The sequence below is a fragment of the Blennius ocellaris genome (assembly GCF_963422515.1).
Source record: "Blennius ocellaris genome assembly, chromosome: 1".
In the NCBI taxonomy this organism is placed as follows: domain Eukaryota; kingdom Metazoa; phylum Chordata; class Actinopteri; order Blenniiformes; family Blenniidae; genus Blennius; species Blennius ocellaris.
Window position 1 is genome coordinate 25,995,258 of NC_137650.1, and position 27,394 is coordinate 26,022,651.

The following is a 27,394-nucleotide window of genomic DNA, read 5'->3' on the forward strand; positions in this document are numbered from 1 at the left end:
CTGATTTATTTATCTTTATGTGCAATCATTATTATGTGAGTACAGATATGTTTTCCAAATTCCAACCATTTCAACAGAATCTCAAAAAGTGGAAAAGGCTGTTTCGATAATGTTGAAATTCGTTAAATAAATCCATTGGTGCAATTACATTTGACATAGTTTTTGCTTGATCATTAGGTGACAGGATACAGCTGAAGTGAGAAATAGTCACAATTAATACATGTGTGCATGCAGCTGATGTCGAAGTGAATTAGCTGTTGTCAGACTCGATCTACACAAAAATGGACAGAAGAGAATCTAGTCGATTAAAACCAAACAAAAGAGAGCATGCGAGACACAACAATGATTTATCGCCATGTCATATGTGAAAAATAACTGTGGAAATGCTAACCTATCAGGAGCGAAGCCGGTAAGAAGAGAAGTGGACCAGGATCAAGGTAGTGAAGGGGTTTGTTGCAACAACGGAGCCTCGTTTTCAGACCCCGAAGGCTCCGATTGTTGAAGAACAGAGAAATCAGTACCGGATCAGAGACGACGTGTTCTCTCTTCTGTGGTCTCTGCTTCTTCTCAATTCAAGCGAAACCAGTGTTGTTGATGTTTCACTCTCCGGTTTGTAGAATTTTGAGAGAGTGACCACCAAGGGGAGATCACTGGAGACGTGGACGCCGATACCCAACGACGACACAAACTCAAACCCCAGAGTGTAATCGCCAGTGCTAGTAGCTGCAATCGCGTTAACCCCTGACTCTCCACATGTAGAGATTTGCTCTATTAAACTGTTAAGCAACTCGCACTGGTTGTATCTGTCACGTCCCTCTGATCTCCTCCTGGGTCCCAATCAAAACACCGGAGCCAGCTGCACAAATAGCTACCCGGCGGGGTGAGCTTTGACGGTGGTTTGATCGTGCTGAAAGTGCAGGATGTGCTAAGACACACGGGCTTTTCAGTAGCCAGGCTCCTCCACGGGGTTGCCACACAGAGGAAGTGTCGCTATGATGTGCTGTAACTTCACCACATAAACCAGAGACTTGCTCTCTAATCCTGCCGTCAGATCAGAGGCAGGAGACAAGCACGCAAGTTAAACCTATGCCCTTGTCTTTATCTTTCATCCCACTGATTAGAGACAAGCAGACCCCACTGTACGGTGGCGGCGTGTTTTCTTTAACCTTGAGTGTTTTGTATTGTTCTTGCTTGGATGGCTGCTGCTGCTCATGGCTTCAATTAAGACTTTTTTTCAATTTTGGGAAATACTTCTTTTTTTTTTTTTTTACGTTAATAAGATTATTGAAAACACCAGCTGATATAAAGCTCCATTAAACCCCAAGACACATCCAACTACTTTACTAACATATTAAATAATTAATACCTTGAAAAGGTACATTTTGGCAGAGCCGTTGGCTAATCTGGTGACATCCTGCATTGCTCTTATTTAAAAAAAAATATTTTGTGGGAAATAATCTAACAGAAAATAAGCTTTGTGGCTCTTTTTAGCTCCAGGTTGCTCATGCAAAGCCTCTCTTTCTGTTTACAAATGTCACAATAAATCCAGGCTTCGGTGTGTCACCACCTGTGCTCAGCCTGTCCACACTCTCTTTTTTTGAGCTTTTACCGGGGGGGGGGGGCATTCCTCCAAGGTGTTTTTCTCGTAGCCGAGATGACTTTGATGTTTGCAAGGGCGATGGCAACAATAACATTCACATCTTTTGAACTGCAGCTATTTACAAGTTCATTGATGAGACCAGAGGGCACAGTTTGTTTGCTGGTTTTAAAGCCTGCGTGAATACCGAACATGGGGTCTTTGATATTGTAGTGCACTCAATTTATCATTGTTTTAAGAATGTTGGTACGGGACAAAATTGTGATTTCAAAGAAAGCGCATGGGCTACAAGCCTGCTGACTGGCTTAGGGATTCTGTCCCCTCTCATGTTTTGAATCCGTTACATACTTGGATTGTCGAGGATTATCCACTACACATAGCAGTCAATGAGTGCAGAATAAGTGGGGACTGCTGACTCTTAGTTGAGAAGAGACCTCATGAAGTTTTCACTTTGCTTTGGTAGCCAGCAGGTGTTAGTGGAGAGACGGGTTTGTGGCCTGCACAGAACTGGAATCTGGCAAATTAGCCGCATGCACTTTGAGTACACGTTGTCTGAAGTGCGATGACATCAGTGGGATGTTTAACGGATTCCCACCGAAGTCTTTCACCTGATATTCATTGAGATTATTCAAGGAACTTCAGCGTAGCAGCTTTTGTTGGCACCTTCACTGCTGAGTGTGTTGGAGTTGAGGGAGGGAAGGTCGTTGGGTTGCTGACTGGGGCGGGGATATCCTCAGAATGTGGAGTGGCGGATCAGGAGAGGACGGAGCTATACGTTCTGTTTTCCCGTGTGATGCCTTTCATGCTTATCCACACATTGACGTCTGGGTATGGCATCCCAAGGGCATGATATAGGTTGGCACTGAGTAGTCTGAACCACTGATGTTTGGATGAACCCCACTGTGTTTCTAATAAAAAAAAAAAGATGTAACTGTCAGTAAAAGCAACCTGACAACAGTCTTCAGGTGAAGGAGTTGAACTAAAGATGATATCAGGGTGGGTCTGGAGATGAGGACAGTGCTGCTCGTGATTGTGCTAAAAAAAACAAGTGGTCTCCTAAAGAACTGAACACGACGTGACAGTAGAAGCTTTGACCGGCATGGTGCTCTTACATTCTGCACCCATATGAAATTCAAAGCAGAAGTGATTGAAACAGTGCAACTCCCAGTGGACAAATTCAGAACAGCTGTTGATTTTATTACAAATTTGCTTTTACTGTTTTTGTTATTTTCACACATAGCAAGGTCATTCCTTGTGTGGGTTGAAATCTAAGTATGAGCTGGTCTGGGCCACATGTTTCAAATTATAAACCTTTATGCACAAAATTAACAGAATCTATCTGTAAAAGACTTATTTGATGTTTGCTTTAGATTCCAAATAAACATACACAAGGCAGAATATCTTTTTAATATTTTGGACAAACATTTGTTGAAACTTTTTCTCCTGTCACATTAGTTAAATCAGTGCATTCATCATTGTTGGCGCAGTTTCTATTGAGAACCAGTGAAGCTGATGTGTAATCTCTGTGTTGACAAGCCGGTGCCCTGGCAGATTACCATCCAGAGCAAGACAGACGGCCTGTGTGAAGTGTTAGAGGACACAGCAGGTGTCAGTTTCTCCAGTGTACCCCTCACATCCGCCACCAGCAGAAATGTCAGTAATAATTTGTCACGAGGGCACTTTCCACGAGCGTTTACAATATCTAGTCACTCTTGCAAACACAAACAGCCCTGGCATGTCATATGCCTGCTGACATCCCCTCTATGGTAAGTTGATTTTGAGATTATTAAAGGATAATGATCAGAGTCGGACTCTAAAAGACAAAAACTGTCGTTTTTTTCAATGTGTGGCCAGTCTGTCCATTGTTAGCAGATGTGAATCCACTTCATTCCAAGTTGCAAACACTAGCATGATTTTTTTTAAAGGTATTTCCCAAAATGACAACTGTTTTTTGACCATAGCAACACCTGTCTTTCCAGCAAAACTCCTGCCTGCATTCCCATTGCCTATAAATGCATTCCATTTCACTTTTAAAGAATTGATTCTGTGTCATTCTAAATTGTTGATTCAGATTTGTGTGTAACGGTTGCACATTTGTATTTGTGTTGTGACATCGCACATGTGAGCCAGAGTAAACAGGTTGTGTTTAATCTGGCGTATACGACTGATAATGTGTATTTGTTTTATTCAAAACAAATCAAGTCAAATGTGCATTCGTTCTTTTGGAGAAATGAGGAGAGAAAGACTTGCACTGTGTTGTTGATGTTTTATGGTTTCTGCAGTAGCACAGATGGAAATGAAGACTCGGGAGAACTGGACTTCAGTGCCTTGTTAAAAAAGAGGTAAGCAGTTTAAAAAAAAAACCAATTGACAAACCAATTAAATTTCTTTGTAGATTCAGAAAAAGTAACACTGTTTTCTCTATTTATAACTGAAATGTTTCCTTTTTTTAAATGTTTCCGGACATCTGGCATCTTCAGAGAGTAAGCTATGACTACATTTGATAACTAATAGTTGAAAGAACAATCTAATAAGACTAACATGCAAGGAACTTTAAGCCTTAACTTGAAATGCCTTGTAATAAAGTATGATCATTGCTTCATGATTTTAACCACAGCTTTATGAGTTTCCCTCCCATTGATAACGCACATTATTACCTTTTGATATAAATGTTAATGACCTAATTACCCCCTCGAAGGCCACTCCACCTCACTCCGGTTTATTCAAAGCTGCTGGAAATCCCCTGAAAGAATCCACTTGATGAGACATTGGACCATTTAAAAGTTTTAAGTCTTCACACAAGTCCACCTCCCAACACGTCGACGTTCACCTCTATTTATGACACACCATTACCCAATGTTTATTGCCCCCTGTGCACAAGAAAATTGGATGCCGTGTCAGACTCCAAACAAAGCATGATGCTTGGAGCCCACTCTTTATGTTTGACTGGCACTCCAATTTCAGCTGTTCATTCCTGCTTCAGTGCAGTTTAACCTCCGTTGTAATATTTCGTTTGTTCCACAATAAAAACCTGTTTCTAATATCCTGGTTGTTTTGCTTCTGAAATGCCGTGTTTTAACTTGTCTGGTTTGTTTTGCCTCGTGGGTTCAACCTCTGAATGAGCAGCAGTTTCGTAAAATCCTCAAATCGGTAAGAAACTGCTGACATGCTGTCTGTGTGTCACACGGAATGCTTTTTGTTGCTTCACACGATACATTCACTCACTTTCATTATTTTCCTGACAACAATAGCTGATGTTTTCATAACAACAAGGAAACTGCCAGTTGTGATAGCAATTGTTTATTTCATGAATAGGTAATAATGTTGTGCTCAGACTAATTGAGCTGGCAGAATCACGATCATGATCAAATAATAATTACATTAATCATGATGACATTCAATTAACTTCATTTTAAATTATTAAAAAGAAGTTAAAATGACAGTTTATTGTGAACCAAAAATTTTATAAATCTGGTTTAGAAGATGATTAGATAGAATGCACAACACTCAACAAGCAGTGATGAATGAACAATGAATAGCACAATTGACATTTCTGCTCTCGACCGAATCAAAGTCCATAAAAAGACCTGCGGGGGAAAGAGACTAAATGTGCATCAGACCAACACATTTCTTTGAAAAACTTCAGGAACAAAAGTTACTGATATTTTAAAAACAGCATTGTTGCTGGATATCTATGGACATTATACCATAATTTGTATGCTTGGTGAAGTTTTGAGAACCTGGGAGACAAGACAACAACAAACACAAACCTCAGATGTTAGATTTCAGGAAACAGCTCTTATCGTTCATTATACCTTCATTTCACATTGACAGGTATTATTGTTTCTGCAAATCTTTATCACTTGTTACTACCACTTCACTCTCCAAAGACGTTATACAGCTGGTTTATAGGAAAAAGACCTGTGTAAGCTCTAAGATTCCTATGATTACAGCAAACGTAGGCAACAAAATTCAGTTTTAAACCATTAGTAAATATAAACTTTGGTATAAATCTATTTTTATTTAACGATTATGAACTCAATAAAAACAATCTGCACCAGGAAAACCCAACAATATGAAAATCATTACAGTGAAATTACAGTCACTTGGATTAACAATACATGGAACATTTTAGTTAGAAACAGTGCACACAGTGTATAGAGTTGACCTACCATTAAGTGTTTAAAACACTTCCATCATCTCTATCATAAGTGAAGGCGAATGTAATGAGACATTTAATAAGTCTCTTCGTGTCACGAAAATCCCAGAGGAACTGTTTTTAATGTATTACGATATACATTTGCATGCTGTACTGATATTCATTTATATTTAAGATATAACATCAATATCTTGCATGGTTTTGATGGATCTGTGTTTGTTAGAGCTGTGCAGACGAGTGCGGAGCCTGATGTGGACGTGTGGAACATCCTCTGCCAAGCTCCTCCGTCAGAATTTGAGAAAATTGCTTTCCAGTATGGCATCACTGACCTGAGAGGGATGCTCAAAAGACTGAAGAAGATGAAGAAAGAGGAGAAGAAAAGCGAAGGTTGGTTTTCCGAGTAATGCTCAATCGAACCCCAACTGACGTCAGGTGCATTTGCTTTGTCATTTTATTCCAATTTGTCTTTTTAAGCTTTCCTTAAAAAGTTGGACCCGGCCTACCAAGTGTCAAAGGGGCATAAAATAAAACTTGCGGTTGAGGTTGCAAATGAAAATGTGGATGTGAAGTGGCTGAAAAATGGACAAGAAATCCAACCAACTGGAAGGTTTGAAAAACTTTTCATTATTTAATATAAAAGATAAAAGAGTACCTCGACATGATCCTTCATTCAACAAAAACATGCATGTTTCATATGTGTCACTGAAAGTTTGTCGTCTCTCTCTCCTGCCTCTGCTCCTCTACAACCAACCATCAACTTAAACCACCAGCAAGTGAGTGTCATGAGTAGAACTTCAATTAATTTAAGATTTGCTTATGCTTATTTAATAGGCGTTAAAACAATCAGTCAATAGAACTCTCCCTCTTATTTCTTAAGGTACATATTCGAAAGTGTTGGCAACATGCGCTACCTCACCATCAACCACTGCTCTTTGTCGGACGATGCAGCATACTGCTGCATGGTGGGCGACGAGAAATGCACCACTGAGCTCTTTGTCAAAGGTACGTTACGCCTTATTTAGAAATGATCAGGATGAAATTATCTAAATGCTTCTAATTGAGTGACTCATTGGTTTCTCTCCAGAGCCTCCCGTCCAGATCGCGAGAAATCTGGAGGATCAGATGGTGATGAAGGGAGAACGGGTGGAGTTTGTGTGTGAAGTCTCAGAGGAAGGAGCGAATGTGAAATGGTGAGATATTATTCTTTACAGCCACAAATCAAGCTGTCATTTGCCTAAATCCTATGCTTACACAAATATAAATGGCCACTCAAGCGATTGTGCCGTGAAAATGTCACTCAAATTAAATAGGGACTGAGGAGTATAACGTATCGATGAATGGATAAAATGCTGCCATCATTAAAAGAAAAGCTCGCCAGGTTAATTTTGCCCCTCTTCCAATGTGCAGAATCTGAACAGTTGCTGGGACTCCCAGCAGATGGCATTTGAGGTTGTCATGTCTACAGGCAGATGTCAGACACCTGAGCTCAGCGCCTCCGACAGACTGACGTATTGCTACGCAGCATAAATAATCACCCCCCCAGTGAAAAGGGCACGCCAACACTTTAGCGTGTGCCACGTGACCTTCTATCTGAATGAGAAAGTTGCTGCAAATGGATTCTGACCATTATTTGAGTCCAGAATAAAGTGTCTGGAAAAAAAAAGATCAGAGATCAACGCGTATCGAGAAAAACGGAACCCTGCAAGTAATCGTCGCGCGGAGATGAATTTAACATTGTAAAAGTGAAAGGAAAGTCGTCATTCGAGGAATCTGTGCACATTATCAGTGAATATATCAGCAGTGTTATTTAATCTAATCAAACGCACAGCCTGAATCCTAAACAACACATGCTAATCCCAGAGATTATTTGTTGGCTGTGTGAGAGTTTAACCATGTGCTGCTTCCTTTATTCAGAAAATGGACTTAGCTTAGTTGGGATTGCATGGCCTAAATATAGATTTTCCATCTCGTAAAAAGCAAGTGGTCACATCCTGTATGGGCCATAACATCATTACCAAGTGATGTAGGTGAAAGCTCCACAAATAGCAAGAAGACCTTTTGAGCACGACGGGGGTTTTCCAGCGTTCGCTGATGCACCAAACGAGTGTAAACCAGCTGTTAACGGTCCGCTCCTCACAACGTCTGTTATGATCCCACTGGTCAAGGAATGTTTTAGGTGGGTGTGAATTTTTTGTGCGCAGGGAGAAAGACGGCGTGGAGCTGACCAGAGACGAGTCGTTTAAATACCGCTTCAAGAAAGACGGCTGCAAGCACGTGCTGATCATTAATGAGGCCACAAAGGAAGACTGCGGCCACTACAAGGTTAAAACCAATGGCGGCGAGTCGATGGCTGAGCTCCTGGTGCAGGGTGAGTGCCAGTCGTGACTGCGAGTACAGTTTGAACCCTGGCTGTCAGTGATGGATTCTCCACGTACATATTCTCATACTGTGCCAATAGCTGCACGGCCTTGCCACTCTTGGCATGCCGTCTATCTTTAGGATACAGCCCACATCATTCTTCCAAGGTTGCCGCAGCAGCGGCGAAGGTCCACGTGCCAGCTAAAGTTAGAAGTCTTACTGTTCACCTGAAGGGCGCCTCGGCCTCTTTTAATCCGTTTTGTTTTCAGCGCTGGTTTGTTCAGCACATTTTGTTTTCTTCAAAAGTTCTCGTGTTTCATTATTGTTGAAACACATATTGGAATTGTCATTCATAACAATACCGTACTGTACATTATCATGATGCTTAAAATGCTACACTGTTCCTTTGAGGTGTTTAATATTTTAGAGGCTAAAATGTTTGGCACAATGACGAATTGAGCCTTACTGATAAAGTTTAAGTTGTATGTTTTATCGCTAGATGGTAGATTTTCCTCTGGTAACAATGCTCAGCAGCCTGACGATGCTGATGAAAGATCTGCACTGGGCCTCTCACAATTTTGTAAGTCTTTTTTTTTTTACCAACACATTTTTTTTTATTTATATTTTTTCAAAAAAAATTGTTTAATGCTGTAGTGTTTTTTCAGTATGAGGGCGTACTTCATTCATGTAGGAAACAACATACATTTTCAACCAATAAAAAGGATTTGCCTGAGTTTACAAGACTTTCAAGGACTGTATCTGAAAAAAAAGTATTATTGTCCAATAAATTAACTATTTCAGTTTAGTACAAATTAGTTTTATGGGACACATAGATTAAATTTTTTACAGAATTATTGAGAATTCTGTCTGAATTTACAGGATAATTTCACATTTTACAATTTGACTTTTTCTATATCAAAACTTAAAATTATATTGCATTCTGAAGTTTTCAGCTAAGAACTTTGAATTTTTGTGATTTGGGACAAACCTTTGCTATTTTCAAAATGGTCAGTTGAAGTTTTCACTTTAAAATGAGGTCTTTCTGAATTTACAAGAAGAATTTATCGTCCAAACAAGCTAATTGGGGATTTTTTTCCCCCATAAATGATAAAATAATCATTCAGTGTATTTGAAGTCTTTTCTGAGCCATGAGGCACCAAGGGTCAGGTGGAGCTCAAGCAGGAAGTAAAGCTCCTGGTACAAAAACATTAAAATACAACAAATCAACAAATAATGTGAGTGCACTACGCTTTCATATTTTCATTTTCTATCAAGGGTGTGTTTTCCTGGTGGATATGTTTGAATGTCTTAATTTCAATCCACAGGTGATCAAAAAATGAACGATGGGGAAGATTCAAACTCATCTGTACACGGACGTAGGCAAAATATGAACCGTAGTTAGATTCACCCAGTAACCTTTTCATTGTAGCACCCTCACAGAGCAGAGTTCCCCTCATGGATCAACTCCAAAACAAACATAGAACCCGATCTAGATGTGACTCCCTACTGAATATATATATATAAACCCCCTGACATTTGCATATATATTCGTGTGCGTGCGTGCGTGCGTGTGTGCGTGCGTGCGTGCGTGTGTGTGTGTTGTTTGCAGATTTTGAACTTGATCCCATACCGGCAGCCAGTCCTGTTAAGATTATCTGGCCAGTTAATCAAATACTGATCCTACCAAGAATTAGCAGCTGCCATGGAGCAGCAGGGATCAACACCTCCGTCCGCAGCAGAACTCCCATTATAATACCGTTCCCCGCTGTGTTTGCCCTCCCCGACAGCGAACTGATGAGAAACTCCTGTAACCTTTTACAAGGAGTGTGCTGTGACTTTTCGCACCTGATAACAATGTCTTTGGGATAGTTTTAATAACTCCCATCGATATTATTTCTCGAGACATACTGTAATAGCGTCAGACTTCTTTATCCTGCCTTCATATCCTCCCACTTCATTGTCTACCATAAATCCAATTAACTATGTCTTTTGTGTCTGTTGCCAAGATGCAACACACAAAGAAATGACTCATCATGCTCAAATATCGTTATCATGTTCAAACAATAGCTGCATTTTTTTTTTTTATCACATTATATTGTCATCATCATCATCCTCCTCCTCATCATCATATGAGTGCATCATCTCCTGTCATGTCATAAAGTAGCACCCCCTCTCAACTCGGAATGCCTGAATAGTTTCATTCATGCACACTTTATTTTTTCATGACTGTTCAGAGAAAGAACTGGAGGTCTATCAGAGCATCGCAGACCTCACAGTGAAGGCAAAGGACCAGGCGGTCTTCAAATGTGAGGTGTCTGATGAGAATGTGAGAGGAACCTGGTACAAGAACGGCGTTGAAGTCAAGCCTGACGCCAGAATAAACATCTCACATATCGGCAGGTGAGGACACTTGCTACCCATGGACAGAAATAGAAAGTTATGGAATTTCACAAGACTGAAAACCACATGCATGAACTTCCAAGGAACCACAAACTGACCATTGACGATGTCAAACCAGAAGATGAGGGAGACTACACCTTTGTGCCGGACGGCCATGCTTTCAACCTTTCTGCGAAACTCAACTTCCTTGGTAATATTAAAGCTTCTTTTATTCTCAAGTCATTTGTGAGACAGAATTCCATTTTCCTAAATGATGTTTTCTTCTTTATTTTCCGAACATCCTAGAGGTGAAGATTGATTTCGTGCCACGCCAAGGTACTCCAGCACAAACTTACTCAACCTGCAACCTAAACCGGTCATAACCAAAAAGTTCATTTTAATCAGTTGCGTTACTTTCTAAGATCCTCCGAAAATCCACCTTGACTGTATGGGCCGCACCGCCGAGTCGACCATCGTGGTGGTGGCTGGCAACAAACTGCGCCTGGACGTCCCCATCACCGGAGACCCTGCACCCACAGTCATCTGGACCAAAGGAGAAAAGGTAACACACATTAAACCTTTGCATTGATCAGCTGGCATGTGCCATCATCTATCCAGAACTACAATAGGTAAGGTGTAAAATAAATACTGTGTTCACACTTGTAGTGCGATTCCCTGGTCTGGATTGTAGTAGAAGAAAAAAGAAAAAATTACAAATTACACTGGAGTCTGGCCTGCTGCATGCTCGCACTGGTGTCGTGATTAAATGAGCAATCATACCAGGGTTCTTTATGAAGGAGCAAAATGTGAGAAGTGTGAACATATATAAACTACAGACATTTTGAAGACATTCTTAGGAGATATTTTCTGAATCAAATCATCTCAGCATATTGTAAACCTCCAATATCATGTACCAAATGGATGTGTAGTCGTCTGTTTTGTCACAAAAACGTGGACATTTCTTCATATAATGGACTGTATGTATACACAAACATCTGCCAATGTTATACTGTCATAAATTATGTTTCCGGCTTAATGTTGCCACTGTGTTAATGGATAAGCAACTGTTGCAATTATTTCAGGTTGTGGCAGTTCTATACACTTTTAGTTATTTAATATATTGCCACATAAATCAATAAGGTGCTACTGTTTTATGAGCTGCACAGCTCTATTAGTAGGCATCTAAGAACACATGTGATCTGTCATTTATGTAGACGTTAGTTTACTACATGGCATAGTTTATAATTTTTCATTTTCTTATATGAACGCTGTAGGCTATGCAGCTTTCACAGGGCTTAACATCAATCATAAACCAGTCGACCAAAAGGAACCAAAGATTTTGCGACGCAGTAAAAATTACAATATTTTCTGCTGATGTATAGTAAAGAGGTTTCGAGGTTTATCTGGGTCCCCATTAGTACGAGATGCCTGTGCTAATCTTCCCGGAGCTCAGAGGAGGCACGAAGCAGCTGGAGACTCTTCAGAAAAACTCATTTGAATCCATGATGTTGATGCTGCAGATTTAAATCATTTAACTTCACAACATATCAAGCAGTTATACGGAGAGTGCAAAAACTATCAAGCGTTAAGGGTTTGATATGCAGCACTGCTGTTATGCAAACTAATAATTTTATTCTATCTGCGGCTGAGATACTGACAGGATTTCTAACATTTAAAAGATGGGCAATTCTTGTCCTAGAGGCCCTCAGTTCTGTGTCTTTGCATGTTTTTGGGCTCTAAAACACAGATTTATTGAATATGCCATTTAATTGGTTCTCATGAAACTCTGCGAAAAGCCTCATTAGTGCACCCAGTTGTTTGAATCAGTGACGGGATGACATCATGCAGGACTTTGGGCCACAAGGACCAGGAGAGCCCACCTCTGGCTTAAAGTAATTAATAAACTGACCGCTGACCTTTTTGCGCGAGGAGCTAGAGAGGCCGCTCTCTTTGCTCTTCAGCTTTTACTGATTTGCTCTGCTCAAACGTAGGCTAGTTCTGTAAAACCTGATGGTGAGGCGAAAGAAGGGAACGCAGCCTCTTGGACCATGACCGATGGAGAGGTATGTGTTTACGTACAGTAGAAGTCACGCCTGTTTTCAGTTTCTGACACATTGACTGCAGTCAGAGTGAAAACAAGATACAGTTTTTCACGTCTATGCACCTAATGCCCCCAGTCTGAATTTACTTTTCTGACACAAAGTCCATAAATTCACGGACTTGCATGTACAGCTGTCACTAATAGAGAAGCACCATGTAAGTGTGTGATTGAGTTTTAAACTGAAACTTTGAAAGAAGTGATCTTCATGCCCGACTAATGTTTTTCACACGCAACAAATACAAACACGTTCATTCTCACATGTGAAGCATCTTCTCCAGCAGCTATCATTGTACCTGTATGTTTTCCTTTAAGTAGTTCTACTCACTAGGAGCAGGATAAAAACTGTGTGCATGTCAACAAGGTAAGTGCATGTTTTGAGCATTCCTTAAATGCTGGACAAGAAAACTGACAGTAAGTATAATTTCAAACTGAAATACATCCATTTAAATCTACAATACCAGATGGAAGTTTAGTAGTTAACACTCTCGCCCCATAGCGAGAATGTCCTTAGGTTGAGTTCCCGTTGGCTCAGGGGTCTTTCTGCATTCTATTTGCAAGTTCTCCCTGTGACACTCTCTCACAGTAGAATTGAGAATTTCTAGCTGGTGTGAATGTTAGTGTGCGTCAGTGTTTGGCCCTGGATTGACTGGTGAGCGGCAGACGCCTCCATCCTGTGACCCCAAGATGAATAAATGGTTTTATTGTTTTAAAGAACAATAAAATACCATTTGGTTCTAAGTGCCTCATGCAAACCTGGATTTGCATGCTGACATCTTGGGTTGTTAGAAAAGTTCATGTTTGCCTCCAAAGTGACAAACATGTATGAGGTTTCCCAAATACCTGTGTTTTTTTTTTTATGCTGTGTGTTTTTGAAGTGACGTCAAGTTTCAGTCGTTTCAGTCGTACAATTTCATAAGTCTGCTCTGTTTCTTGCTGAGCAGGTTGTCACAGAAGGAGACGGCAGGGTGCACGTGGAAACCACCAAGGGTCACTGCATCTTCACCATCGAGGGCGCAGAGAGGCAGGACGAGGGGGTTTACTCCGTTGTGGTTCGAAACCCCGCAGGAGAAGACACTGCTGATATCAACGTGAAAGTTGTTGGTAAGCTAAAACGACACCATTAGATTTTTTTTTTTTTTTCATCAACACTGTTGACTGGAGCCTGCCAACTACCACACACAAGCAAAACAGCAGTCTTTGTAGAGCATTGAGTCATGTCAGGAATCAGAAACAGGTTTGTATATTCTCCAAAAAGTGTGAAAGTTTATTGTTTTTATCATCGTACATTAATATATATATATGATATTTACTTCACTTTGATGGTCCGCCCTTTAAAAACCAAGTCAGCAAAGTGCATCAGTCACACAGAATATAACGTCATCCAACAGAGCAAAAATTGACAAACTGATTCTATAAGAAATAAAAAAAAAAAAAAAAAGAAATACAGTCCAAATGAAAATGTGATGTAAAGGACTCTTCCTCCACAGATGTTCCTGATCCTCCTCAGGCTCCCACCATCCTCAGTGTGGGAGAGGACTCCTGTGTAGTTCACTGGGATCCTCCTGCGTTTGACGGAGGACAGCCCATCATCGGTAAAAAGTGCCTCTTGCTTCAGAGCGATCACATGCGTCCTGCCCTGACGATGCCGATAATAACATCATTTTGCTTATTTTCAGGTTACGTGCTGGAGAGAAAGAAGTTGAAGAGCTACAGGTGGATGAGACTGAACTTCGACCCTTACCCTGAAACAACTTATGAAGCCAAGCGGATGATTGAAGGCGTGCCGTACGAGATGCGAATCTACGCCGTCAACGGCATCGGCATGTCTCGCCACAGCCCTGCCTCACAGCCGTTTGTGCCAGTCGGTGAGTCTTTACCATCAGGCTTTTACCAGCTCTCGTCATACCACATTCGACTGGACATTTTCATACTTGCGAACTGCTTCATATGCTTCATCACATATTCAATTTGAGGAAGTGTTTATCTCCTAAATTAATGTTCATTTGAAGATTTCTTCGCAATCATGAGTCACTTAGTCACCCCATCTCGTTTCATTAAAGCTTATTTTGGTCTCTTAATTAAGTCCCTCCAACCATTGTAGATCTTATTATGACATCACATGAACACTATGTCTTAGATTTGTGTCCGCATGGTTTTACAGAAGTACTTTTACTAATGTATTTTCAGATATCCGTAGATTGAGTAATTGTATGATAGCGCTTTACGTTAACGCCGACGTTTGACCCTGAATGTATTTACTGTTTGTCGACATGGCAATTTCCGAGTTACAGTGACGAAATCAAAGCAGCTGACAGTAACAGTTATGAAACCTTCCCATTTTGATGAACTCAAGAGTGATCAAGTTAAAGCAATCAAAGAATGCTTTCAAGAAGCCCTTTAGCATAACTTTTTAACTTTTAAGAACTTGTCCTTTTTTCATATGATTAAAAAAAATAAGAGGAACACTTTCTTACACAAATATTTTTCTAATTAAGTAAATAATGTGAGTACTGTAGTCAACTCAGTGGTTTTAATATGGGATTGTAGATTTTTTACAATCTTCAGCAACCAGAAGTAGATTCTTACAAATGCTGTGAAGTTAAGCTGCCTTTGCGATGTGGAGGGCCATGTGATGTGAATGATGATTCATCATAATTTCATTTTCATTGCTTGGTTTGATTTTGAACTAAGCCTATTTGCCCATGTACTGTCCATTCGTTTTGTGAAAGACGACAAAAAGCTATTCTATTCTCTACTTTCCTATTTGATAAAAATGTAGCCATCATGCTGGTGGAAATGATGAAATTTCCCCAAGGGCAGTAATAAAGTACAATTACTCTTTTTCTAACTACCCAGAGGAATCTAGCTTTTTTTGTTGGGTTTTTTTGGTATTATTTCTCCAGTTACATTAGAGTCCTGAAAAGTTCTCTGACTAGATTGACCCAACAAACGTTATATTGCCATGAAGAGATGATTAATGGTTTGTCTCAGCTGCAGAGGCAGGAGGTGATAAAACTGACATGTCTGGCCAGTGATGTCTCTGGCGTTGGGTCGCTCCTCGGTCAGCCGGACTTAGGTTCCGCGAAGGACGAGTTGTACAGTTGACTCCTGAGAGAACAGGGTCGCGTTTGCTTTTTTTTTTTTTTTCTCGTAATCCAAGTCTGTGGACTGTGTGGGTGACTAAAATATAGGCCACAACTATATAAATGTCAGTCATGAGGTTGTGTGTGCATTTCTGAAATGCAACAGAAATAAATGAGCTTGGTGCAGTGAGAACACTGAGGGAATATAGAAGTGTGGCAGCAGCTCATGTCAAGCCAGAGTTAATAATCAATTCCTTTGACTTGCATCTTATGTGCAATAATCATATAGCTTTTCCTCTCTGCGTGTTGTCTCCTGTGAAGAGCAGCTCTGTTACAGTTTCACTAATCTCTTTACTTGAGGAGCAACTCAAAGATTTTGGCCTCTCTCAGTCCTCCAGCCACATTCAAAATGTGATGCTAAAAGTAAAATGGCAACTCAAATCCAGTAAGTGTTATGACCCAGCTCTGCAAGGAGACCATGTAGGAAGTAACAATCATCGGGTGGGTTTGGGTGAAGGGAGGGTTTTATTAGCAGTTCTCAGGCTTACAATAATCAAACAGAGACCCAAGACACAATAATACAAACAAGTATACACCAAAGGAGAGGCCAAACAGGTAATGCCCAATTCTAAATGTACAATTACTGATGTAATGTAACAAAAAGGCAGCTTCTCCTCTAGAAACCCGTAAACTAAAGGATCAAATGACACAAATTGACTACACCCATGTGGCAAAATGGAAACAAACAAAACCACCTAATTAACTCAAATCAAAGCAGCTGGTACCTTCACCAAACTGCTGGACGATGGGTCCTGTTGACTAAAGTTTAACTAGAATTCACACAGTCAAAGACTGGAATGGAGCCGAGTTCAGAAGATCACAAACTAGTCCAAACACACGCCAAGGTTCTCAGGGCAGACTGAGTGGACACCTTCTACGTCAGCCACCCTGAGGATACTGGGAGCTGTTTAAATGGCGTCAGCTGGTGGGCGGGGCTGAGCCAATCAGCCGTCATCCTCCAATCAGAGTGCTCCACATCAGGACAGGAGGAGGAGGAAGTCGGTGAGGGTCCCTCCTGTCAAACGGCACACACACAATGAGGCGGAGGCGACGCCATACAGCCTTTTGGCCTGTAACAGTGTGTCTGTGAGAAATTAACGGCATTAAACAATTTACAACTTACATCTAATGGACTTGTCTGCTGCTGTCTAAACATGTTTACCTTTTGGGGTTTTTTTTTTGCTTGTGTATTTAGAAATTTCTTTTTTCTTTTAGCAGGATTAGAGTTGAGGTTAGCTGAATTAAAAAAAACTTAAGTAAAACTACAAGCACACATAAAAACTACTCATTTACAGTAATGTGAGTAAATGTAATTTCCACCTTTCGCAATCAGTCATTTGCATCTTGCTATAAATCCTAAATCTTAACACCCATGTGTTGTTTTTTTTTGTACATACTATAGACAAATAGATGTTAGTGATGAGCAGGAGGTCTACAGCGAAGCTCATCAATAAGAGTAATCTCTGATTACATCCTGCGATTCAGCGGCTCAGTGTGGGATTCTCTCTCATTCTGCCACACATTTTGTTTTACTTACATCTCATCCTCCACTTGTTGATTTAAGAGAGGTAATCATTGTGTCCAGATGGCCAATAACTTGTAAGACGGCTGATTAGGAAGCTATCCGTGGAATCCCTCTCTATAAATAATGGCCTTTGCTTAACGCAGGGTGTTGGTTGCTACTGTAGAGGCTGTAGCAGGAGAAGCATTGTTATTTGAACAACTGGAGACTGCGAGTCAGTGAGGGAGGGAGTGGCAGAATGCACAAGTAGGCTGGAGGAGCACATATGGACGTGGACACATACAACCGTCAGGCTCAATCAGGAGAAGGACCGCACGCTCGGACAGAAATGACAAAAACGAAACTCCCAAAGACCGCGGAGAAGAAGCCAGCAGAAGAAAAGCAACCCGTGGGAGAAGCAGAAGAAAGACCCTCCTGTGCCCCCGTGGAGCCACGAGTGGAGTCTGGAGCAAGTGAGGCTGAGACAGAGCCTCCTCCCCCTCCACCTGCTGACTCAGAACAGGAACCAGGCACCAGCGGTGAACCTCCAGAAGCAACCCCTGGAGAAGCCGCTCCCGGCGGAGTCGAGGCGGCTCCCACTGAGAGTGATGCCGCTGCAGCAGAAGGTAGTCCTCCTGCAGAGGAGGAAGCAACACCGGCAGCAGAGGAGACGCCCGTGGAGCCTGTTGCTGCTGCTGAGCCACAGCCTGTTTGCAGTAGGCATGATCTAATTTGGACGCTGGTTTATTTCGTTAGCGTGTGTGTACTACAGTGATTGTCAGTCAGCAACTTCAAGGGTTTATTTTGCTCAAACACACATAAATGGCATTATTGTGTTTTGTTCTTCAGTCCAGACTACCCACGGTTTCTTTTTAAATGATCTCTGCTACTTTTGACTCTTCCCACACACACAGAAAACTTTGACCTTTGACAGAAGCTCTCGTATTTTCAATGCGGACTGGACTTTGACAGGGAAGCCTGGCTGTGGTGACGACAAGCCCATCCTGTGAACTTCAACACATGCTGTCAACAATGTAAAATATTCGGATGACAAATTTTTTTTTACCCTCTCAGAAGGACAGTGAGATGTCCTCTATTGTCATTTGTTCCTCAGTGATTTGCTATATGTCGAGCAAAATATGTCACTTGGAGTGTATATCTCCTAAAATTACTAGACTAGAGTTTGAAGACAAACAAGTTGTTTGCATGTTTCGTGATCCTCAAGCTGAGTCACACATACGTATTTTACTCTTTGCTATGTAGAACTATGAAAACATTCAAATCATTTACAGCATCATTAGACGAAGTAAGGAAGTGAAGGACCAAGTTTTGGTTCTCATTCATTTTAAATCACTGCACAAATGTAATTGTTCACTGTTGATAAGAGTCGATATGCTTGACACCCAACAACAACACATTTATCTGTAATCTTTAGAGATCAGATGAATAGTTTTGCAGCAATTGAGTTATTTTGAAGTTAAAGACTCTATTTACATCTCTATTTTATTTCTATTTACATATGTCAGTGCATTTTTAAATAATATGGTTTAAAATTATTTTCTCTATTTTCATCCACACAAAGCTATAGTTTAATTGTCCTTGACACGCACACTTAATTTGTCACTTTAATAATATCTTTGTGTCTTTCTTGTTCATGTGTCTGTATTTGGTGGAGGATGAAAACCATGGTAGTGTTGTCTAACCTTGTACCCACAAAACGCAGGGTCAGCGCCCGGTTTACAGGTTAAGCTCTGCTTTAAGGTCTAAGCTTCTAGTTAGGTTAAAGTTGGAGTTTACGTCACAGAGAGATTTAGGCACTCGATCATCGAAGTTAGAGTTATCTTGATAGGTTGGGAAATGCGTTTTCTTTTCAATGGAATGTGTGTATTTGTGTGTTTTATAGCCAGAGTCAAGGTCTTTTCTTCAGGGCAGCTCAGAACTGTTGTGACATTGTTTATATGTGTTGTCAGAGCATTGGACAGAACCGATGAAGCAAAGACTCTTGTAACACAAACTCAAATCCTGTTATTTAATTATTGTACCCATGAGGGACACAAAGTACAGCAGCCATTTACACTCACACAGCTCAAGTTTCTCCAAATGAGAAGACGATACCGTGCACACACACACACACACACACACACACACACACACACACACACACACACACACACACACACACACACACACACACACACACACACACACACACACACACACACACACACACACACACACACACACACACACACACACACACACACATACACTGGCTTACAAGCTAATAGACTGTTTGATACCTAATAACACCCTGAGACATTTAATACTGAAATAAAAATAGGCTGTGTTATTACTTGAATTAGCTACAATCCAAATAATTAAGCCAGTCCATTGTTAAATTACTCTCATCCACATTTAGACCAGTTTCCTCTTGACTTATTACTACTACATTTGACAGGCTGCGTATTATACTTGCACTGTAAACAAACTCTGCATGTTGCTAAATGTCCCTTTTCCTACACCATACAACTGTAATTCAATCACAGATAATTATTTTGTATCTGTCACTGTACAACATGATGGAAAGATCACTGGCCTTTGTTTTTAAATGTCTTCCACAAAATATGCTTCAAATCCTGAGACTCAGCGAGTCGGAATATGAATATTGACAGGAAATTATGTTGATAATTGCAAACAGAATGACTATGTGGATGTGTCACACATTTTGTATGTTTGTAATACGTTCCATGTGTTGTGTGTGCCTGAAAATGTGCCTGTCTTAACAGCACAAATTAATGGGCGCACACACAACTCAGAACCCGCACACTGAACTTATTACACACGTTTGAATTGTTTCATGAACACACAGAATCTCAATCTCAATAAAGATATCAAACATAAGATAGACGTGGCACTCTCTGGGTGAGCACAAGTCGTGTTGTTACTCTAATAACCATCCAAGTTGAATTCTTCACTTTGGTCTTTTGGAGAATGCTTCAGACTCTGCTTGTGTTTAACCGGCTGTGCCTCGTTTAATCATCTCTCTGCTGTGCTCAACTATACAAAGCAGCTCTCCTAATAAAATAAAGATCACAATATACATATTAATTTTGAAAGCACGAGCAACAAGAGAGCAGTCTGAGGAAGCAAACTGCTGAATGACAAGAAAGCACCGTTACATATGGCGCTCAAGACGTAGCTTGTTAAACATTTATTGATGAGACCATATGTGCTCTGTGTATCTCTCAGACTAAATGCTGCCTTGTTTGTGAAGCCATTGAAGCCACTCCGGAGTGGAGCAGAGTTATGTAAATGCATCTTGACTCTACTGTAATTTGACATGACACATGCAGCTTATGTGCCACAATTCTTTCTAGTCTATTTTCAACAAGAGCGTATCCTTGTCAATCCGAGGCTCGTTTCTCATGTCAGCAGCTCATTTTGCTGGCTCGGCCGTAACTAATTGTGCATAGTATTCTACTGTGGGTGTCATATGACTGACGTAATTATACTTTATGTACGGTAGCTGCATCTAAAACACTCTAAGACTGCGTGTCATGTCTGCAAGTCTACTAGAGGATATAGTTAAAAACCCTGTGTGTTTTCACATGGCTCTCGGGTGGCTCATTTATTAAAAATAAGACCCGCCCTTTTTTAATGTGCTGGTGGTCGATGTATAGCGCATGTATGTTTGAGTGAGCTCATGCCTCGCTTTTACTACAGAAACAGGGATCATGAAATCAATGCTGTAGTAAAAGCTGCTCTAAAGCTTTGTGTCTTCCTGAAATATTTTACCAATCTGTTTTGTAATTAAATAATTATCTATTGGATTAATGCATTAAAGGAATTAACAATCCATTTATCTCTCATCTGCCTCTTCGCTCAGCCCCAACCAGCGAGCCCCTTGGACTGTGCGTGGACGATGTCAGTGACACTTCCATCTCACTGAAGTGGCGGCGGCCTGAGAGGATCGGCTCAGCTGAACTCGAGGGTTACGGGGTTGAGTACTGCAAGGAGGGCAGTAAGTGCCGCAGCCAGACGTCTGCATGCTCCCGATAAGGAAGTAGAGTTAATCACAAGACAGTTAAATCCTCGAAATGTGTTCGCAAATGCCCAACTATCTCAGAACCAAACTGAAATGCAGATTAATAGCGGGTCCAACGAGACGCACTGTCTGTACTTTGACTTTGGCTTCAAAGGGATCTCTTCTTTTTTTTTTCTTTTCGGCTGACAGCTGATGAATGGATACCAGCGATGGAGGGTCTGACAGAAAGGACATCAGTGGTTATCAAAGGTCTCACCACTGGAGACAAGCTGCAGTTTCGTGTGCGTGCCTTCAACATGGCGGGGCCCAGCGCTCCTGCCACTCTGGCTCAACCCGTCACCATCAGAGAGATTATGCGTGAGTATTTATAGACACTTTTTTTTTTTACAACTTCCCGTTCTGTTGGTTTACTGTCTTGGCTTTAACAACATGTGGTTTTCTTTTGCCAATCTTTTTTTTTTTCTTTTTTCTTCACAGAACGCCCTAAAATTTGGCTCCCCAGATATCTTCGCCAGACACTCATGAAGAAAGTTGGAGAAACTGTCAACATTGTGATCCCATTCCAGGTGGTGGACACGTTTAAATCACTAAAGGAACCTGATTAAACTGACATGGGAGCCTTCAAATCTTCTGATGTTCCTCACCTGGTCAAATGCATTGCTAATCCATAGAATATAGTTTGGGGTTTTTTCTTGACTCTAGACACTTCTCGTAAAATACATTCTGAACAGATGACATCAGCTGATCTCTATCTCACCCAACAATAAAAACTCAATGTTGAACTGAGCTTCTTTTACCTATAATTCTTAGTAAGTATTTGTAGTGTGAACAGGTTTTCTACAATAAAAGCGGTGCCATAGTTGTACTGCTTCACCTGCAGTAGTCACCCATAAATAAAGGTTGCGGTGCCTCATTTGTAATTTGTTGACTAAGACCTGACGCGGCTTTTCTTTTTCACGCAGGGTAAACCCAGGCCAAAAGTTACATGGAGCAAAGACGGGGAAGTTCTCAGTCCTCAATTTGCCAGTGTGAGAAACAGCGAAGTCGACACAATTCTCTTCATCCGCAAAACCGAGAGACAGCACTCGGGCAAGTATGACCTCCAGGTGCAGATTGAGAACGTGGAAGACACCGGGGCGATCACACTGCAGGTGGTTGGTAAGCAGCATTCATGAACACACGTGGAGCACATGTGGATAAACATGGAATTAGTGGCTAATTAAAACTCGCGTTTCCTTTTCGTAGATGTCCCGGGCCCCCCCGAGGCTCTGAAGATCGTGGATGTTTGGGGTTTCAATGTTGCACTCGAGTGGAAGCCGCCCAAGGACAACGGCAACTGTGAAATAATTGGATACAACATTCAGAAAGCTGACAAAAAGACTATGGTTAGACTCTGCCGCTCTGTGACTGAACAAACAAAACAGACTTGTTAGAGCCCGATATGTAACAACTAAAAGATTTAAGGATGTTTGGAGTAATAGATTACAGATTATAGAGAACAGGAGACAATAAATCACTTGGGCAACAGCAATCATACATGAATACCATAAACTGTATTTAGATATTCATATAAACAAATAGTCCAAATTTTAAGAAGTCATTCTTTCAGTGTTATTCAAATTGAGCAGTTCAAGTTCAAATCCAAACCATAAATCATTGACTCACTTTTTGATGTAATAAAATTATTAGAATATCCAGGTATAAGTATTTTGCCTGCTTCATAATGTAATATTGAAGGTTTTTAAGTGTTTGGCTCAGATCTTTTTATACTATTAACCAGTCATTTTGGTTTTTATTATTACATTTTGTTCTCAGCACATTTTGTTCTTTACATTATCAACTAGTTATTACTTTTCAGGTTTTATTACATCATCTTTTAAAACAAATCATGTCATTGTTGCACATCAGGTTCTAACAAGCCTTCTTTTATTTACAGTATTATGTGCAACAATGATTTTAGGGTTTGTATGTCACTTGTAAAAATCTATTTATTTCTTGCTTTTTAAAAAAAACAAAACATCAGTGTGGTTCCCTTTCGTCCTGATTATCTATTCAAATAGCTTCACAGAAAAAAAACTGATGCAAAAACCAGATATGAATAGAGGCAGAAGACTTTCAGACTCCAGGAACTGACTCCCAGTCACTGGAAATAATTACATTTATGTTACTTTCTGATCTCCGTCACCTTGAAGGGCACCTTTCCCTTGTCATAGCAAAGATGTGCCAGATTACCCCAGCTTGACATTCTTGTACGATAATCCAGTTATTTATTAGACGTGATTACAATGGGACAATGACTGTTGCACAGACACGTGGTGATATTTTATCCTTGCCTGTGACACCAACACTGGAGTCACCCAATGCTGAGCACACAGGCTCCTCTCATGCATCATGGCAGGGACTGCCTCTGCCCTCCACCTCCAGCCAACAATGTTGGCCAGGAATGTCCTAATCTTATCCCCGCAGCCAGCCTTGACCTGGTCTGAATTGGCAGGTCAGTGACGCAGGGCCATTGTTCCCTGGCCAGCCAGGCCGCTGGTTCATGTTCCACTTGTTGTCATTATTAGATCAAATTAATTTGACTTACATCAGAGCAAGCTCGGAGATACGGGCTATCACATTACGCAGAACATTGTGCTTGTTACGTGTCAGAGATGAAAGTGCTGAAGACGCACGTACTTCAAATCTACTCGTCTCAAATGGCAATGCACTACGAAATAAAAAATATGGGCATATAAACTTAAACTCAATATAAGCGTGGGCGGACAGCACCATGGTTTGGTGGTTTGCAGGGTTGCCTCGCAGTGAGAATATACACGCTTCAAATCCGAGTGGCAGTTATATGCTTGGTCTGTGTTTGGCCTGTGATGGACTGTTGTGTTATTTATTGTCAATGGATTTCACTCAGATTGGACTTTTTCACAGCTTGAGCAAATGATTTACACCGTTAATCACCTTCACCCATTCACACACATACTCAGACCCCAGTTGGTACAGAGGATATATGGATGGATAACCCCTTGTATACGAAATTCACAAATTTACAAAGTAAAGGGGTTAAACTAAAAGTAAAGACATGTTTGAAGCCATTAAAATCTTTGTGCACTTTCCTACCACAAACTATTGAAGTGACTGAAAGTTGGCACCAAAGTGATGGAAATGATTTTTAAACACCAAATAACCAGTTTAGATCACACACGAATTGTCATTTCACTTAAATTTCCCACCTTTCAGTACAACATGTGCTGAGCAGGATATAAACCTGAAGCTCTTTTGTGCTTTTCACATACAGGAGTGGTTCACAGTCTTTGATCAGTACAGACGAACCCACTGCGTCGTGTCCGACCTCGTCATGGGAAACGAGTACATCTTCAGAGTCTTTGCCATCAACCTGGTGGACTTCAGTCCCGAGCCCTGCTGCACAAAGGACAGCGTTTATATCCAGAAAACAGGTGGGCTTTAGCTGAATATGAAAACTGACTCGAAAGCAGTTAATACGGCTGGGGGTGGATCAGAGAAGTGAAATCATTAATTACTTTGTGTGTGTTTTTCCAGGGATTGAGTACAAGCCGCCCTCCTACAAGGATCCCAACTTCTCGGAGGCTCCCAAGTTCACGCATCCTTTGGTGAACAGGTCCATCATAGCGGGATATAACGCCACGCTCAGCTGCGCAGTGAGAGGCATACCCAAGGTTGGCATGGGTTTTAGTGTGTAAAATCATATTTCTGATGTAATTTCTACACTCGGACATGTTCCAGTGATTAGATGTTGGTTAATAATGGCTCCAATCAGATCATACAGAAAGATCTGTTTCAATGGAATTTGGTGAAGATAAGGTCTGTTTTATATTTTACTATTGCTGAACTGAAAGATGTTGAACCACTTGAAGATTTAATTGGGAATTGATGGTTATTTCCTGACCTATTTATAACCACTGTGGTAGATGAGTATCAAAAAGTATGCAGGGGAGTTTAGAGCACCGGTGTCAAACCCATTTATTTCAAGGAGCACGTGCAACCAGATATGATCTCAAGTGGGGCGGACCAGTAAATAATGGCAATATAATCTAGAAATAACTAGAACTCTAAATCTATGTCTTTTTTTTTTTTTTTAGTGGAGCAAAGAATTGATATTTTATTCAGTTAGTATCTAATGAACTATCCTTTTACAACACATGACAAACCTGAAATTTGAATAATGGAACTGCAAATTCACTGTGTGCTTTACAACTTTCAGATCACTGTGGGTTTTTATAACACTATTTACATCTTCACAGGCATACAATACTTGGCCACATGTAGATGGAACTCAAATATTGGAGACCAGTTCATACTATGAGCAGCATAACTTCAATGTAGATATATTTCTATATCTGTGTAGTAATCTTGAGCACTCAAACTGATTCACAGCATAATATAAATAAAGGGCGCCCCTGGTGGTCAAATTAAAATATTGCAGTTAATGTCAACATTTCTCACAGCAACATTAGTGACGTTATCTCAACCAAATACTTAAATTAAAAAAAAAAAAGAATAAATAAATCAGAAAAGCCATCTTTGAACAAAGGAAATACCATCTGAATAACATCATAATAATAACGCCCTCCCTCAGCTTAATGAGGAAAAATTTGTGGAACCCTGTGCAAAGGCTGGGTGGTCCCCAAAGTCTTTATCCTCCCAATTTATGACCCAACAAATAGATTAAATACACGCAGGCACGCACACACATACACACACACGCACGCACACACTGCTGACATCTTGGGATTAGTGGCAACTAATAAACACCCTGTCCTCAGTGAAACAGTATCCAGCAGAAGAACCATGTAGATATGATTGTTACTATAGGAACTCCACTAAACTGTCCAACTTGATTGTCCAACTATAAAAGTATCAAGATATCATCTCACGCTGCCATGTTTCATCCTGTCCCGTTTAGCCCAAAGTCACCTGGTACAAGAACAAGATGGACATCACGCACGAGGCCAAGTACCGAATGCTCAGTAAGCAGGGCGTCCTGACGCTGGAGATCCGCAAGCCGTGTACGTTTGACGGGGGGGTGTACATGTGCAAAGCGGTGAACGACAGCGGGGAAGACATCGTGGAGTGTAAACTGGAGGTCCGGCGTAAGTACATCGCCTGAGTGGCACAGAAACATTTTTGCTTTGTCGTCCTTGTTTTCTCCTCTTTTTCATCCTGGACAAATATCAGGCTGCTGTATAAACGTTAAACTCAAATGGCTACAGAGATCAAATGTAGGACGAATAACTTTATGTTATTCAGGATTTCTAATTTGCAAAAAGTGTCGTGGAAAAACAGTGGGATTTACAGTGAACTCAACTAAGAAAGCCTGAACAGAATTTGAGATTTCAATCACAAATTGTAGTCTTAAATAACTGAGACAACTCAAACACTTCATTTTGTTGCGTTAAAGATTGATTGAAACAACTTCTTGTCAATATCACTAAACAATAACGGCATTGAAGCTTAATTCCATGTGGTAGAAATAACAATTAAACCACTAAACTGTTTTTGGACTGTGTAGTTTCAGGCACCGGGCCCCTTTTCCGTGAGGCTGCAAAACTAACCGCTGCACCACTGTTCACTTTTGCAGTTGTTTTTGTTTCCTGTGTCTTGATGCATACATGTGTGTATTCTTGGCTTGCAGCTCAAATTCCCAAAGAAACGAAGAAGGAGGCCAATAAGTAATCCTCGCTGCGGACTGAAGGGAATGTTTCCTCCTCTACATACCGACTGTTTGATGCCGTCAGACTTCTCACCTTCATCGTGAGCGATGCTAAGCCCACATCCTTCCATTGGTTCATGTTCTGCAGCCAATTTGCATGGAGTCTTGTGTTAGTGTTTTATTTCCTCATCCGACTCATCAGAGGCTTATCATTGGAAGAAGAAAAAAATGTTTAATGTAGGACTCTGCCACCCTATTCCCTGCCGGTATTAGAGACGAGACATGAACGTTAGTGATTAACATGAAGATGGCGCATAGAAGCAAAAAAACAGCAATATATATGTGATCATTTCTAATTCCCACTTATTTCCGATTATGGGAGGAAGAAAAGTATTGTTTGGATTGTATGGTGTGCAATAAACATG

The 27,394-nt window shown here is 40.7% G+C and overlaps 1 protein-coding gene across 1 annotated transcript in view; it reads left to right on the plus strand.

Annotated features, from left to right (window-relative positions):
* mybpc3 (myosin binding protein C3) overlaps positions 1-27,298 on the plus strand; it is a 35,698-nt gene extending 8,400 nt beyond the window's left edge. The window contains exons 8-30 of the mRNA XM_080500274.1: positions 3,880-3,939; positions 4,721-4,747; positions 5,980-6,143; positions 6,231-6,363; positions 6,634-6,758; positions 6,841-6,946; positions 7,958-8,124; positions 10,349-10,514; positions 10,598-10,704; positions 10,800-10,829; positions 10,916-11,055; positions 13,536-13,695; positions 14,082-14,186; positions 14,271-14,459; positions 21,125-21,259; positions 21,473-21,640; positions 21,761-21,849; positions 22,246-22,441; positions 22,529-22,668; positions 24,576-24,735; positions 24,839-24,975; positions 26,223-26,409; positions 26,952-27,298. Coding sequence (XP_080356400.1) covers positions 3,880-3,939; positions 4,721-4,747; positions 5,980-6,143; positions 6,231-6,363; positions 6,634-6,758; positions 6,841-6,946; positions 7,958-8,124; positions 10,349-10,514; positions 10,598-10,704; positions 10,800-10,829; positions 10,916-11,055; positions 13,536-13,695; positions 14,082-14,186; positions 14,271-14,459; positions 21,125-21,259; positions 21,473-21,640; positions 21,761-21,849; positions 22,246-22,441; positions 22,529-22,668; positions 24,576-24,735; positions 24,839-24,975; positions 26,223-26,409; positions 26,952-26,992 — 2,932 coding nt within the window. The 3' untranslated portion in view covers positions 26,993-27,298. The remainder of the gene's footprint in view (positions 1-3,879; positions 3,940-4,720; positions 4,748-5,979; positions 6,144-6,230; positions 6,364-6,633; positions 6,759-6,840; positions 6,947-7,957; positions 8,125-10,348; positions 10,515-10,597; positions 10,705-10,799; positions 10,830-10,915; positions 11,056-13,535; positions 13,696-14,081; positions 14,187-14,270; positions 14,460-21,124; positions 21,260-21,472; positions 21,641-21,760; positions 21,850-22,245; positions 22,442-22,528; positions 22,669-24,575; positions 24,736-24,838; positions 24,976-26,222; positions 26,410-26,951) is intronic.
* The last annotated feature ends 96 nt before the right edge of the window (positions 27,299-27,394 follow it).